Source organism: Nannobrachium achirus (assembly GCF_963921795.1).
Source record: "Nannobrachium achirus genome assembly, chromosome: 2".
Lineage (NCBI taxonomy): Eukaryota > Metazoa > Chordata > Actinopteri > Myctophiformes > Myctophidae > Nannobrachium > Nannobrachium achirus.
The window spans coordinates 39307702-39324400 of NC_137811.1; the positions used below are offsets into that span (position 1 = coordinate 39307702).

The 16699-nt window shown below is 42.1% G+C and overlaps 1 protein-coding gene across 3 annotated transcripts in view; it reads right to left on the reverse strand.

Moving 5' to 3' along the window:
* The window catches only part of dgkb (diacylglycerol kinase, beta), a gene marked incomplete at both ends in the record, with an annotated part of 94145 nt that overhangs the window by 66383 nt on the left and 11063 nt on the right, over positions 1–16699 (reverse strand). The window contains 7 exons of one of the 3 annotated variants that reach the window (XM_080745448.1): positions 3731–3850; positions 6098–6172; positions 7135–7184; positions 8728–8865; positions 11071–11218; positions 13067–13087; positions 14352–14428. In XM_080745448.1, the coding sequence (XP_080601574.1) occupies positions 3731–3850; positions 6098–6172; positions 7135–7184; positions 8728–8865; positions 11071–11218; positions 13067–13087; positions 14352–14428 (629 nt within the window). Of the gene's footprint in view, positions 1–3730; positions 3851–6097; positions 6173–7134; positions 7185–8727; positions 8866–11070; positions 11251–13066; positions 13088–14347; positions 14429–16699 lie in introns of all 3 variants that reach the window. The other 2 variants (XM_080745449.1, XM_080745447.1) reach the window with 2 other exon arrangements.

The following is a 16699-nucleotide window of genomic DNA, read 5'->3' on the forward strand; positions in this document are numbered from 1 at the left end:
TGAAGGGGAAAAAAAATCCCATCCACTTCCACTATAAAAACAATCTGCCCAGGGTTAATGTCCCATCATAGTAACAGGGCAGAATGGGGCGGGATTTGCAAAAGGGTTTATTGAAGTCCCGGAAAAGATGCACTGTGATTGGCCAGTAGTCACTTTGAGTGGCAGCGTGCCTTCCTTCTGCCTGTCCTGTTTTACGAGTCGCTCCAATGAACTCCAGCGGCGGAAGAGGTATTTAGATTGTTATATCTATGCTCAAAACCATCTGCTGCATCCTGATATGTCAACATCCACAGGGAAGCCACGTCCTGCCACTTTTTTAAAGATGGGGTGCCATAGCTTTGTGCTTTTTTTTTTAACATTACTCTAATAGACTCCCACTGTCCCCAGGCATGGTTATAATATGCAAATAGCCCATGTCTTCCCTGTGTACGGTATTTTTGTTTCTTCCTGTCAAAAGACCCAGTCAAAATACACTGCTTTAGTGAAATAATAAAACCATCTCCTCCCCTTTTTACCATACAGCAGCAGCTGTGGGTGCAGCTAGCTCAAGGTGTGTGGTGCTAAGGTGGTGTACCACATGAAAACATAATTTCAACACTTTTTTTTTTAAACGATCTTCCTCCTTACCTTGTTGGGGGGGGGGGGGGGGGGGGATAACTAACCTCAAGATGTGTGTGTGTGTGTGTGTGTGTGTGTGTGTGTGTGTGTGTGTGTGTGTGTGTGTGTGTGTGTGTGTGTGTGTGCGCGTGCGTGCGTGTGCGTGTTATATCCTCTCCTGCTGTTGGTCGTCTGTGGCTGCCAGTTCCCACTTGATGTTGCGTGGGAGTTCTGACTGGTCCAAACCGTACTGAATAGCTGCTAGCTTGCATAATGTCTTAAGACTAGGACTCATGTCTAAGACATACAGGTCAGAGGATTCACCCGGACCTCCAAATAGGATGACACAATCTCCCACCATGCAACAGCACATCTCACGTATCTTGGAACCTGGGCGTTTCCCCTTGGCCTTGACCTTCTTCCAGGAGAAGGTCTCTGGACTGAATTTCCACAGATGATTGAATTCCTGGTTATAGTTCCAGTCACCAAATATGTACAGCTCTCCATTGTAAGTACAGGCTGAATGATTGGCACGTTTTTCTGGAAGACGCTTTGTAGAACGTGTGTTCAGCCAGCAGTTGGTTTCTGTGTCAAACACTCTGAATGTGTTGTAACTGTTATACCGGCCCCCGAATACAAACATCTTTGTCCCAATGATGGTGGCAGAGCGAAATGATATAGCAGGTGGTGGAGTGCCTCTGGTGTTAATTAAAGACCAGATCATTGTGGTGGTGCCCAACTTGTAGATGTCATTAGTGTGTCCTTTCTTCTTGTATCCTCCATGAACATACATGACCTTCCCCAAGACACAGGCCGAATGGCATTTCCTCGCCTCTGGAACAGTCCCAGAAACCTTTGGTTTGAACCATCTGTGGGCGTCGACTTCAAACGCATGAAGAACGTTGCACCAAGGATAACCTCCCCAGATGTAGACTGTATCTTCACTCAGTACAGTTGTGTGGCCACAGCGCCTGGATGGAACCACTTCTTCTACTACTTCTTCTTCTTTTTGTGGTTTTACAGCGGTTGGCATACAATTATTTGTTGCATTACCGCCACTGGATGGAACCTCAATGTGACGTTGTCCTCTTCCAGGTGTCACTGGGGCCAACTTCACCCAGAGCAAAGACACTGTGTTGAAGATGAACACACCAATCTGAGGATGCAATTGACCATCTTTGTGCTCGTCTGGTCCAAAGAAGTACAGCTTGTTTCCCACGGCAACAGCAGCATGATGACAGCCTCTGTTTGGTATGTGGTTGATATGAACGGTCCACTGGAACATTTCACAACACCAGCAGCTACTGTTGATTAAATGCTTTCAGATTCATTCAGTCTCGTCCTTTAAATACTGATTTCTCTAATGTTTTGACTACCTATATGGTTGCAGTCAGTGACAACCATGGTAAATATTGACCAATCAGTGAGACTGACACCTGTCATTAACCCATATATGGTCCGGGAGACTCCCGGAACTTCCGGGAGACGTGGGATGTCTGAACATGACTTTTCTGTGTGATTAATTTAAAACTGTCATTTATGTTATATGCGTACATCCACACAGAAGTCAAATTTTAACTGTGTGATTAAGAAGTGTATTCTATCGCTCACACTGTTTCACTTGTGAGTTGGACACTTTGATGATGCTTTGTGTCTCTATGCCGTGCACGGAGCCTAATGGCTTTGTGTCACTCCTCACACACCAGACTATTCAGATTTCCCTGATCAAAGAGGCTCATTAGTGAAACATCATTAAAACATCATCTCTTTCACTACCGTAGTGATTGAAGACAACAAGATACAAAGTTTCTCTCTCACTCCGAATGTGGGCAAATGTGTTTGTGGCAAAGACTTATCCTTGTCCATGGCAAATTTAAACAAACAATTGCAACGCAACGTAACACTTGCAAATTAATTCCGTCCTTGTCCCTTTTATGCCCATTTATGGAGATCCCTGATGTCATCAATATTAAGCCCATATCTGGGAATACCCACCCACGTATGGACATAATTATTGTGTCAGTCATGTGATCTATGACATCAAACATCTATGGTGTCTTTATTTTAGGACGCAGAGGGAAAGTTGATCCCATGCCAAAGCGCCAGTGCTCGCCCAGCAGTCAGCTGTCACCCAGGCGGATGCGTGCCCATGTGCGCGTGCGAGGTCGCTTCTCGCCCTTAGGGCGTCTTACAGGTATTATTGTCCACTCATTTTGTATGACGAAAAAATTAAACTGCCAAAATGTTTACTTTGACAAAAATGTCCAACACAAGCCAGCATGGCGATGACCCCTACCTACTATGGTAGGTGTTTTGCAACAGTCCCATTCATCTTACAATAAATGCACCCATCCATGTTCGTATATACAGTAGGTACAGTATGTACATATCGGTGACCCCCAGGGGTACTTGAGGAGGTTCCAGGGGATCCCCAAGCTAGCTAAATGATGATTGTTGATAGTTAGGAAAATGGAACCAAATGGACCCTTATGGGACTGTAACTCTGAGAGTGTACAAACGGAACCAAATTGACCTATTTCAGGGGTCCCTATAGCAAAATTACTATAAAAATCAGTTTAACCACTTTGACCCTATGTAGATTGGGTATTAACATTTTTGACACGTTTCTTTTAATATTTTCAAAAAATACTTTCAGATGGCATCCATGGCTAAATACATCAATTTGGGGGTCTGTACTTGCCACAAAACGTTTGAGAAGCACTGTCCTTGAGTCAGGGACACCCAGACAGATTGTCCATGAGATTTCCAGGCATGGCCTGAGGAAGACGCTGTGGTTTATTACTTTGATATGCCTAAGTTTCCCAAGGCCTTTTAATTTACTTCCCTACTCTGTGGGAGTTTGTCTGAAGTTAGCCTTTATTGCCTTTTCAAGTCTAAGGACTTTCTTTTATAGAATGTTCTTTTAGCTGCATAATGAAATCTTAATCATTTGGACTGTTTGACAGCAATTCTTTTTCTGAACATTTAGTTTTAACCTTTAGATTGTACACCCGTACAAAAGGTTAATACAAATGTAGAGCAAGCTCACACTGCGTCGCACAATAACTAACCTTAAGTAATAACCTTGGTGGGACAATCTTGCACGACGGCGTATAAATTAGGCCTAACTCACCGTCTCCAGACCCAGTAGTACCAGCAGTGGGATGGTGGTCATGCCTCCCTGGATCCACTCCTCTAGTGACACCGTACCATCATGGTCATAGTCAATCTCATGCATCATTTCCTGGAGGATCTACACAGGTCATGGTGGAAAGGGTAGAATCCGAGGCACTTTTAATACACACATGCAATGTAAGTTTCTTGACTCATTTGTGAACTGTCACACCTCAGACTATGCACCAGGACAGTTTGAAAAGGCTGCACTACAAAAAAATCTACAAATAGTTCTGACTACATGACAGGCATCTTTTAACACCTACTGTACGTTATGTACGTATGTACCCAATCTTCTCACATTAGAGATACACAAGATTAAGATGAGGGGTACATGACAGGCAGCTGACTCTATCATACATGCAAGTATGAATGACACTTACAGCCTTAACTGCCCGTGTACAAAAATACTTGCACCAACTCAAATAACAATGGAAATTTCTTCTGTCATCTGCTTATACAGGTATATTGAACTATATCCTACGGTATGTACAGCTTCCTGAAAGAAAATGTCTTTGTCCATTATCAAGAGAAATCTAGTACATGGATCCATGCTTTCTCAACAAATTAATGATCAGATCATTATATAATTACTAGAAAAAAGCCCCCTGCGGGGCCCCTTTCCTATGTGAAAGTCCCCTGTACCCAGAGATGGATACAGTCCAGTGGGCAGCTAAGCAATACAAATTTAGGATAGCTCAACATTAAATATGCAGTTTTTTCCAAAATGCAAAATAGTGTAAATGGCAATCCATCCATCCACATCCATCCATCCATCCATCCATCCAACCACATCCATCCATCCATCCATCCATCCATCCATCCATCCATGCATCCATCCATCCATCCATCCATCCATGCATCCATGCATCCATCCATCCATCCACATCCATCCATCCATCCATCCACATCCATCCATCCATCCATCCATCCATCCATCCATCCATCCATCCATCCATCCATCCACATCCATCCATCCATCCATCCATCCATCCATCCACATCCATCCATCCACATCCATCCATCCACATCCATCCATCCACATCCATCCATCATCCATCCATCCACATCCATCCATCCTCTACTGTACCTTACTGTACCTTATTGTACTGTACTCTACTGTAATCTACTGTACTTTACCTTACTGTACTGTACTTTGCTGTACTCTACTGTACCTTGCTGTACTCTACTGTACCTTGCTGTACTCTACTGTACCTTGCTGTACTGTACTGTACATATTCTGTGTTCTATATCTATGAATTCTATGTGTTCTAGAACTATGAATTCTGTGTTCTAGATCTATGTTTTTGATTCTTGTTCTAGATCCCCCCCCCCCCCCCCCCCTCTCTCTCTCTCTCTCTCTCTCTCTCTCTCTCTCTCTCTCTCTCTCTGTGTGTGTGTGTGTGTGTGTGTGTGTGTGTGTGTGTGTGTGTGTGTGTGTGTGTGTGTGTGTGTGTGTGTGTGTACTTTACCTTACTGTACTGTACTTTGCTGTACTCTACTGTACCTTGCTGTACTCTACTGTACCTTGCTGTACTCTACTGTACCTTGCTGTACTGTACTGTACATATTCTGTGTTCTATATCTATGAATTCTATGTGTTCTAGAACTATGAATTCTGTGTTCTAGATCTATGTTTTTGATTCTTGTTCTAGATCCCCCCCCCCCCCCCCCCCTCTCTCTCTCTCTCTCTCTCTCTCTCTCTCTCTCTCTCTCTCTGTGTGTGTGTGTGTGTGTGTGTGTGTGTGTGTGTGTGTGTGTGTGTGTGTGTGTGTGTGTGTGTGTGTGCATCTGCCCCCCCCCCCCCCCTTCCCTCTTGTAACCTGAGACCTGGTGATGATAATGACACTTCGCTCCCAACTATGGATTGCGCAATATGCCGCCTACAGGCCAAAATGTGGGGAAAAATTTTAAACATTTTGGGATTATGAGAAGTAGAGACACATCTGAAGGTGATAAAGTTGATGTTGGGCAAGGTACATGCGTTATTGATTTTTGTATTATGTTTTTTAGACAATTGAACAACTGCTGAACGTGGAGTTACAGATGGAAACACACACACGCATTTTTTTGGGGCGATTCTGATTATGTAGTGGGATATAATTAGCAGTAAAACATTTTTTTTAAATCACATAACATACTGTACATAACCTTCAGTGATAGCATTAAATCAATCTGTTTCTACCAAAATGGTTCAGGTGCATAATGATGCTTTTAACTGTAATCATTTCACTATTTTCTACCACGGTTTTGGACATACAAGGTTTCCATCTGACAACAACGATTTATTTATTTATCACTTAAGAAAAATGTTGTTCTTTCTTACCGGCTTTAGCTCTGTTACGTCCCATTCCAGGTATTCAGCCACATGCATCATCTGAGAGATGATATGCTCCAGCTCCTGTGGTAAAAACACGAGCAGTCATTATAAATACTTTTATTATTTTTTATCGTGCATTCTATAGTAGCCTAAAAGGTGATGTCGGTATTGAGTGTCTTTGGCTTTGAATGGACTAAAAAGCAGCATGTAATAGTAGGTTTTAAATGTCATTCTTTCACAAACAAGATTTCTAAACTGTTACACAGAGGGAAGTGCTCAGAGGTTGAGGTTTTAATTGCAGTGGTTGCTCTTTTATTTGTGGGGGAGGCAATTATAGTCTACTGGCAGACTAAACCACTCTGAGGTAAGATGAACTACTAAACTGTATACTGAATATCAGTTCTGCCTTATGACTATGCTAATAATTTATGGGTTCACTTCCAAAATTAGATATACAAGGTGATTTGATGCTACATTTATGAGCTTAAAGGGTAACTAGGTAACTTTAAGCCTATTTTTAATATATATGTACATACATATTTTAGTAGTAATTTCTCTTTATCAGCCACTATATTATTGTGCTGGGGTGTTTCCTTGCAGAAAGACACATTCCCCTGGCTGTATTTTGGTTCGGTTCCACTGTTTATATTGACATTCATTCGTTGCAGGGACAGAAAAGTCTGTGAGAGAAGGAGGAGCTTGGCCAGAGCTCGTAATTGCTCCCTTTGAACTTCAAAGGGGTTGTGGATGTGGACTTAGGTGATTGATTGGGCCATGCAAGGGTCAAACTCATGCTGTGCTCGTTAGTGATCTCTCTAATCAATTAAAGCATTAAAGACAGCCACCTGTTTGATGCCTTTCAGAGAAGGGAGGGGGAGAGGGGAGTGTGTTTGTATACACACAGACTTGCCTAGTTCCCCTTTAAGATATTGAAAGAAGAATGTGCAGTCACATGCTGTATATTTTATTAGGTGGACAGAGTAACTGAAATGAAACTTTTAAGAGTTTCCCAATGATGAAAGTGAAATGGCATCATTGTTTACCGAGCTGTCCAAAGACCCGTTTCCATCTGTGTCGTAGAGGCGAAACATAACTGTGAAGGGAAAAAGAAAATGTCACGCTATATCAACACTGTGCTCTTTGACGCAAGGAGAATCCTTGAACGGGAAAACATTCATCAGTGGCATGGACAGGAGAAATGGCTGCTTTCATCATTAAATCAAACACATTTTCCGTGCAAATGCCTGGCTGTATTACACTGGCAGAATAATTATGCAGTCCTCTTCTACAATGCTCGCAGGCATCTAAATGATCCAGCCTTAACCGTTCCCCTATCGCCAACACTCAAACAGTGTCACCATGGCAACAGAGAGCTCCCACACCAAAGTCGTGATTGGCTATCACATAATGACACATAAACACTCCTCAATCAAAATGTGACAGTACTGTGAAAACATCCCGTCATTTCCACACTAATGGCTATGCGGCATGCGCCACCACCAGACCACGGCTATGGACTGTATATAAGCACAACCTGGTCACAGCATGGGGACAACGGTTGTGGCACAGCTCCTCATAATGTTAAGATCTGTGGGAGATGTCATACAGGGCTGACATCAAAACTAATGAGAAGCTAATTGATATCATCCTGTGCGCGAGTGTGGCCCCTCTGGGGTGAATGAAAAGGGACATGAGATAAGTGCCTGGTGGCAGCTGGGATAGTGATGGAGCTTGAGTTGTGTTGGTGGCCACAGGAATGGGACAGACAGTGGACAGAGGAAGAGGGGTAGAGGCGATGCGACCCTCTGTCTTTGGAGTAAAGTCAGTGGCACTGGCCATGCATCTACAATATTATGGAAAACATGAAACTGTCACTGTGGCTAAAAACCTATGTACTCAAGTGAAACCAAGTCAGTTTTCACAGTCAATCAGCAGAGGGCGATATCTGCCAGAAATAAAGGAAGAAAGAGAAGCAATGCTAAGACCTTATGGGCGATGCAAGGAGAGGTAGAGAGGGGATGCCCGCTGCACAATATATGGAAACAGTTAAATCAGTGATGTGGTCAGACATAGGGCAGCATTAGCTGAATTATTAATAGTCCTGTGCTTAATGGACGCTCCTCTCCTCAATAATTCAACAGGTGAATGGGGAATTATAGCAACACATTAAAAGTCTGATGTCCAATTAAGCAAAGTCACTTCATAAATAAATTATGTGATGAATGGAATAAAGAGAAATAGCAAGTTGCAACTATGTTCTAATAAGCACATCGGTATACAGTAACGTAAATATAAAAAAAGAACAAATTCTAAATAGTCATCGTTAGCTTAAGGAACAAGAGAGAGGTAGAGTTGTAGGGAGGGAGAGCTCAAGAGAACAAGGAATGGGAGAGAAAGAGGGAGAGAGGGCGCTGTGTTGGAATTCACTGAGTAATCCTTAAAGAATATACGAGACATCTGGAGACATTCTCAAGGACAGATATAAAAACGATCAAGGATAACATTAACAGCTTATTTCCACTGAGAGAGAGAGAAAGAGAGATCGGGGAGAGCGAGCGAGAGGGACAGAGAGAGAGAGGGAGAGGGGGGGAAGTGGGCGAAAGTACGAAGGAGGTTGTGTCACAAAATATACGCACACTCCAGCTTGTCCTCGGGTCGCCCTCCCTCCAGCAGAGAGAGGTAACAAACAATATCCTTCAGCTGCACCAGGGCCAGGGGCTTGGGTAGAGTGGGCACCTTCAGAGGGGTCGAATTGCCTTTGATAAGCTTCAGCCCTGCATAGAGGGAGAGGTCAGGATGAAAGGGCTGATGTTAATGATCCGGTGCAATAGGACGCCTAATATTAATTACACACTCAATCAATTAGTAGTTAGTGGCAGAGGCCTGTTCCGCCCGGTAGATCACTGAAAATCAATATGTACAGTGAAAGTAATCATTCTCAGAATGTGCCGCTACAGTATCTGCTTATAGATCCTTTAACCTCTTTGACCTGTTGTTTGGTGAGAAGATGAGCTTTCGCCCTGAGTTATTTGACACTGAGCACACTTTTACATGTTGTGTATGTTAGTGGAGATGTGGAGGGCATACTATAAGTTAGCATTCCATCAGCTAACTAAAATCAGTGTACTCCTTTATCCTTATCTAGCACACAATCTTTTAAACTATGTTAGGGTTAATACAAAATACAATACAAAGGTAGTATAATGTGCTGTACTTTCGGGCGCAGGGTTTTTCAGGTGACTGAGATAAACAATCGGGGCAGCTTGGGGTGGTGCTTGGGCTTACAGTTAACAAAGATCAATGACAATTCAACCCAAAATGTTCATGTGGAGTAAAAGAGACAAACAACAGATGGTTTGTTTAGACATCACAAGCTCATCTACAATATGACCATTAAACTCAATCAAAGTGATTAAGCTGGGTGATCATGCTTACAGTATGTTGGCAATAGAAGCACATCCTCTCACAGTTCCCACCACACACGCATCAATTCACAATAGCTGCTAGTGAGCATGATTAATAATTGCCTGTCAGTGATTATCATCCTTTTCAAATCCAAGGACCCCCAGCTTGTTATGCATTAGGTCCCGGACCACCATGTTGTATCTCTTGGACCCCAATCTACTCTGTAAAAGCATAATTGTTAATATAACTGGAACCAAAATGGACTATTTTATAAACTCTCTGGGTTACATGAGTGTCCATTTGGCTTCCAACTACCGTATCATTTAGTTGGAATTTAGCCCCTGGAACCCCCTCAAAGACCCGACATTGAGAACCGGTGTCCAATGTAACATTACAACCAAAAATATTGTAATTCAGCAGGAGCTTGTGATGGTATTTGAAGCAGATTCAGGTTTGGACGGAGCTGGTGTTTGTCTGTACGTAACACAGGTATTCACCTCTGCATTGATTATGTATTTACGGAATAGATAGGATATTTAGATTTTTTGTTAAAGCTGGATAATCATTTTGTTTCCACGGTTGGTCTGAGTCCTACAAAAGCTGATTGCAATATACTGTATATCATATAAGGACCTACGGCCAATCCATAATTCATAACTACAAGGCACACTTTGCCCTCTCATAATCCAAGAATTTGTGTCTTACCATAGTTTAGAGTTTTCAACTATCAATTTCTAAATCTGGCCTTTTGTAAGAGCACTATTGTCCATAGTATGTCCAAAATGCAATGGATTCCTTCTCGGGATACAAACAGTTTTTTTTTCTTTTACTGTCCTGTTTATGAGAAACTGCAAGTTAAACTCACCCTATATTTATGCTTTTCTCTGTGACAGTGTATGTCGATGTGAAATTATACAGTAGCTACAGCACTACTCTGGGTTCTTGAACATCTAGTTGCTTTATTTTGCGGGCCAGGTCTTATGTTCTACTTTTTATTTGTCCTTCTTGGGCAATTGGCTGATGGATCATAAGTGAAAGCTGAGGGAATTCTTGTAGCAAGATAAGCACTAATGTTACAGACAGTATGGCATCTAGAAGAAGTGCCAGAGGTCATGGTGGAAGAGTGGGATCTCGTCAAACAACATGCCCCCCCCCCCCCCCCCCCCTCACCACTGCCCGTGAACACTGTCGATGCCAGACAACCTCAGCATATGAGCATCCTACTCTCATTGAGCTATTGTACCATGTCCTCTATTGTTATGCACCTGGTCTATTTGCAGGAACTACAACATCTATATCTACATATCGTCGTTGTCCGATGAAAACCTTCTATGTCCAAAGCCGTTCGTTTTGCATTTATCATTTTAAAAATGATTTAAACTAGTGAAAACAGCCGATCTACAAGCACACAACGCCTCGGTGCGAGGCGTTGTGTGCTTGTAGATCTGCTGTTTTCACTACTTTTGTGCGACGGCCTTGTATGATTAAGCAGGGCTTTGCTTTGCGTAAAATGTACACATTTGAAACTTGGAGATACAAGGTTTCTGCCCGACAGTGACGATATACTTACTTACCAGAGACTCTGGATTTGTCTGATGATGAGGGACTGGGTTTGGGCCCCTTGTTGCTAAACGACATGAAGAGATGCTGACAGAACTCCTCAGGGAGCTCGCTCTCCAAAAACGTCTGCATGAAGACCTTGAAGCCATCAAAGTCAATTTCCTGAAGCAAGACAGAACACATGCTTGTTTGTACTGAGACTCTGTTACATATAACATTCATAGCCTTAAAGGACCCTGCTGGAGTTGTTGCATGCTTTGGCCAGTTGACAACAAATTGTGCATCATTTGCATAATGGCTGAACAGTTTCATACCGGTACATTTTGAGATAATTACTCGATGTGTTTTTCTGTGCTCTGTGAGAGAGGAACTGAGTTTAGTCATTCCATTTACAGTGCTCTCATTGAATGGCTAAACAGGTGACAAAATCACACCAGTTTAACACATAAAGAAACACTAAGTGGATTCTGAATATAAAATCAAATGGCTGTAGTAGTATAAGTACCATTTTTTGTTGTTTTTACTTTACATGTGATCAACATGGATCAGTACGATTTTCCATAATCCATCCTGATTCGCTAAGATTGCTCCAAAGTTTGCAGGATTGCTCTGTTTTGAACAAAATGCCTCAAATCATGAACGCTACACACAATTTTGGGGAAATTGTGCACACACATTCCCACTAAGCCAAGGAAAGAACACACTTCATGCCTCATATGGTGGCACTATAACAGGCCCATTTGTGTTTTTACCTATAACTCCACAGATCAGTGTAAAATGTTGTATGCATACTCCCTAGAGGCCAAGGAAAAGCCATTGCCCTGCATTTTTCACATCTGCCTTCTATAGCGTCACCAGGAGGCCCACTTATGTAAAACATTGTTTTTATATTACTCTTTCAGATTTTGTCCAAAGATCACGCAAATCGGTACACATGTCTCTATAGTCATGTGATCAAGACGAATCTGTCAGATATTTCATAAGCCATCCTGATTGGCTAACATTGGCTTCCAAAGTTTGCAGGATTGGTTCGTTTTGAACAAAATGCCTCAAATCATGAACGCAGCGTGCGATTTCCGTGACATTTTGCACGCACGTTTGCACTAGGTTGAGGAACAAATGCCACCCTTTTCACATTGGCCTGTTATAGCGCCACCAGCAGATCAACATTTACAAAACACATTTTTGATACTAAGTGCTTCAAATCATGAATGCAGCGTCCGATTGGCGTGAGGGCCAAAGAAGACATGGCACCCTTTTCACATTGGCCTATTATAGCTCCACCAGGAGGCCACAATAATCGACCTAACCTGGTGGAGACCTGTGCTGCTCGGAAGAGCTTTTTCCACCATGCAATGAAAGTGAATGGAATCACTACACAGAGCACAAAAGCAACAGATGAAGGATGATTGGAATATGGCTATATTTAGACTTTTATCATGGACAACATAGGTTTCTACCACAGACACAGTTGTTGTACAATGCTTTGAATATATTCTGAAGCATTTAACTGTGGTATTATAGCCTACTTTTATTTATCTTTTTATCTGCATGCTTGCACACAGCATATACCTGTACACCGAGTTGCATGTAACGGAGCCTTTTGGCTATGAACACAGCACTTTCTCAAGAGCATGGAAAAACACACATTTTAAACATTGTTTGGGATCAGCAAAATTCCCCTTCAAACAGTTCTTCACATTTCTTGTTGACACACTCTCATAACAGATCTCCTAGAACTGTCAGTCTCATTTGAGAGCATTTATTTCTTTTTTCACATGAATAAACAAGTCACAAGGAAGTCAGTTTTATGATATTTACAGTTTCATGACTGTGAGAGATTTCAAGTGACAGGGAGAGCTCTAGTTGGCTGTCCTAGTTCCATTGTAAAATATATTCAGAATCTCAAAGGGATTACTCTTGGAAAAATACTGTAAAGTTGACATAAAAATAAATAAAAAGATTTTTCTCAACTACTACTGGCAGACAGCAGGAATAGGCGGCCATTACCTGGTTGAGGATCTCCGGCTTCTATGCATCACGCAGCATTGTAGAGGGAAAGATGCCAAACAGTTTCATGTGGGGAAAAATGCAATACTGCAAGTCCTACTGTATACCCGCTTTCATCCCAAAAGCACACCCATGCTAGCTTAGGTTGGTCTGGGGTGTAGTTAAAACCACATTCAGCAAAAATAGCAGATCTACCGGTACAAGTGCACAAATGAGTCCCGTTGATTCACACTGGTGAAACGGGAAAAAGGCAAAGTATAGATTCCTGGGTGACCCTGGTCAACTAATATGGTGTACTTAGTTGACCAGGATCACCCAGAAATTTAAAGCAAGGGTTCTCAACCTTTTCAGGCCGGGACCACCCAAAATAATCATATCTGAACTACAATATTGGCTTGTTAATAGTTTAGAATAGTTAAGTCTAGTCTTAGTTTTCTTAGTTTTTCTACATTTGTATCCCTAGATTTTTGTAACTCATTTATTTCATCCGGTGTCAACTCAATTGTCTAATGTAATCCTGGGTGCTACACTCCCTCTGCCAACCTGGGGAGAGCAACGGACTGACCTTATGCTTCCTTCAATACATGAGTACAAGTCGCTTCTTTTCACCTGACGGGGGAATTTCAAGGGTTGGACATAACGCGTGTAAGGAACACGTTATTCCAACCAGTTCCTCTCCCATCCATCATGCACCCCAGCTGGCCAGTATAGAGACCAGGATTACTGCCTGTTTTTTTGTGAGGGTACTACCCTAGGAGACACGGGTAGAACATGCAAACTCCACACAGAAAGGCCATTTTGCCAACCCCACCTAGGGTATGGGCTATGATGACGCAGAGGAGAGAACATGCCAGCAGCGCCCACACCGTCCCAAGCGGGAATCAAACCTAGGACCTGCTAGCTGTGTGGACGCTGCCGCTGTGTGGCGGCAGCGTCCGTGCCCCCAACTTGTCTAGTTTAATCACTGTAACTGAGTTAATGTTGTCAGGCTCTATTAGAATGGTTTAGGCATGGGTTTGGTGGGGTTATTATGATATGCATGAGTGAATGTTAGAGTAAGCATCTGAGGAGGGCTATCACCGTTGTACTGCCAATTGTAGCATAGCATGGGGTTTTGGACAAAAGTGGGTGCAAAATACATTACAAAAACATGATACCTTTACAATGTGTAAACTACGTACTAACTAATAAACAATGTTGTATCTTTACACTGGCTTGTTTTTGTTATTACGGCCTATCGAATGCCTTGAAAAAAAACAAAAAACATACAATATGCTGTACATACTTCTTCTGGATTGTATTTGGCCAGTACTCCATTACCATGGAACTCCTGTAGCACATCTTTTAGCTTCTTGGTTGAGTCTAGGGAAAGACATCGAGCAGAAGTCACTTCAAGGAATAAACTCATAACCCTGACTACATTTTAACAGCGGGCAACAGCCGGCGACTCTAAGCCATCTCGTCCAAAAATAAAATTATGTTCATGTTTTTGGGCAACGTTTTCCACTATCGCCTCCTCGCCTGCTATCACTATAGTTGCCGGGTCCCATTGACAAAAAACGCACTTCTGGAAAATGTGGCTGCCCGCCGCCTGATGTTGCCCGCTGTTAAAACGCACCGTTAGGCTTCCTTCTCTGCAGTGGTGGAAAAAGTACACACATTTATCAATACTGTAAACGTATTAATACTGCAGTATAGAAATACTCTGTTACAAGTAAAAGTCTGGAAATCAAAATGTACTTTAGTACCAGTCAGACTCCCTGATCGGGAGATAAGCAACCGTCACGTCACATACACAAACTTTAGAAGGCAATCGTAGCCAATCAGGAGGGAATATGGCAAATGGGACAGATCCAAAAATGTGTTTTGCAAAAATCTACCTGATGGTGGCGCTAGAAGAGATGAAGAAGAGAAATCAGGGGCGGAGGTTGTGATTTGCCATCCAAGGAGTGTGTGTGCAAAATTTGGCATCGATAGGGCCAACGGTGGCAGAGATAAGAGTAGGGGCAGGCCGTGTTTTTTCGATAACCTTTTTCATTTATTTTTAATAATATTTTATTGTATTTAATTTTTTTTCATTTTCCAAAAGAATTATTAAAAATAAATGAAAGAAGTTATTGAAAAAACACTGCCTGCTCACGTATTAGGAGGTTACTATGAGTCACCAGAAAAAATAATGGGTGTTTTTAATTAATCTATCATGGTTAAAATGGAGCTTGAAGTTACAATGGGTGTGTATGTGGAGAGGAACTGGGCCTGAAGGGCCTGATAACATTTACATCAAATATCTATATATTGAATCAAGCAAATTAAAAACTGTTCAGGGTGTTCATAAAAGCCTGATTAAACGATAAAATGACCCAAAGTTTTTTTTGAAAGTGGAATATCCCTTTAAGTAAATGTAATTAGTTACTTTACACTACTGCTTCTCTGACTACTAACCATGAACAATATGGTGGTGATGGTTAAAAGTAAAAAGGTGAATAAATACTAATAAAATATAAGTACTAGCAGCAGCAGCAGCAGTAATAGTAGTAGTAGTAGTAGTAGTTGTAGTAGTAAAAGCTTCTAGTGAGTAGTAAGTCACTTGGTGAATGGTTTGCGTGGGTTATTTGGAAGCAATGGGTGGGAAGAGGAGATGAGAACAACAAGGTAAGTTGTTTGTACAGTATCAACATAGCATACATTCACAAATCACCCACATGCATACTACTACACAATAATAAGAACAGATGGAAGTCAGTCGTTCAATGTTTTGCAGAGCCGTCATCAGAATAAACAGAGGTATGCAAAGCTCAGCTGCAGACGGTTCAGTTTTCGGTGGTGTGTGTGTGTGTGTGTGTGTGTGTGTGTGTGTGTGTGTGTGTGTGTGTGTGTGTGTGTGTGTGTGTGTGTGTGTGTGTGTGTGTGTGTGTGTTATAAGGTTTTTGTTCTGGTGGACTGGGTGACATACTGTACTGTACTGTACTGTACTGTACATATTGTACTTGAACACACAAATAGACAAACTGACAACCTCATTACAAGGTTCACATTCAGTTAAAGACTAAGACCTCAGTATAAACCTGCAGTAATGCGGTCTATTCACGCTGAAGCAGAGAGCATCCAGGGGTCAATCGGTTCACCATGCTCTCAAAGGAGACAACATGAACATTTGTCAACAGACGAATGGCCAGCACTAACCTAAAACTGTCAATCATAGCAATCCATACGCCACTGCATTGACCTTAAATGCCCAGAACTCTCCTAATGATGTTTGACACTGTTTTCAGTTGCTCTGGCTGAATACATCTCTTCTCAGGGCTGTGTGGGTGTGCAGTGGACAAACAAAGGGCCTCTAAGGGCAGTCCAATTCAAGAATCAAGAGGATTTCTTTGTCAACACTCATAGAGATACAAGCAGCGAAATGTTAAAAGGGTGGCTGGCAAGGTCTGCACTGCAATACTGTGCTGACATTAACATAACAATAACTATAATAAAGATATGGTATATTCTTACAAAGATTGTCCCATGAGGAATTTCTATAACTGCATTAGGGAGGTGGGGTAGCTAAGTGTCTGGATTTATAGAATGTGCAATAAGGCAGAGCCATGTATAGGCTACAGATATCTTTGTACATTGTGCAATATCGGT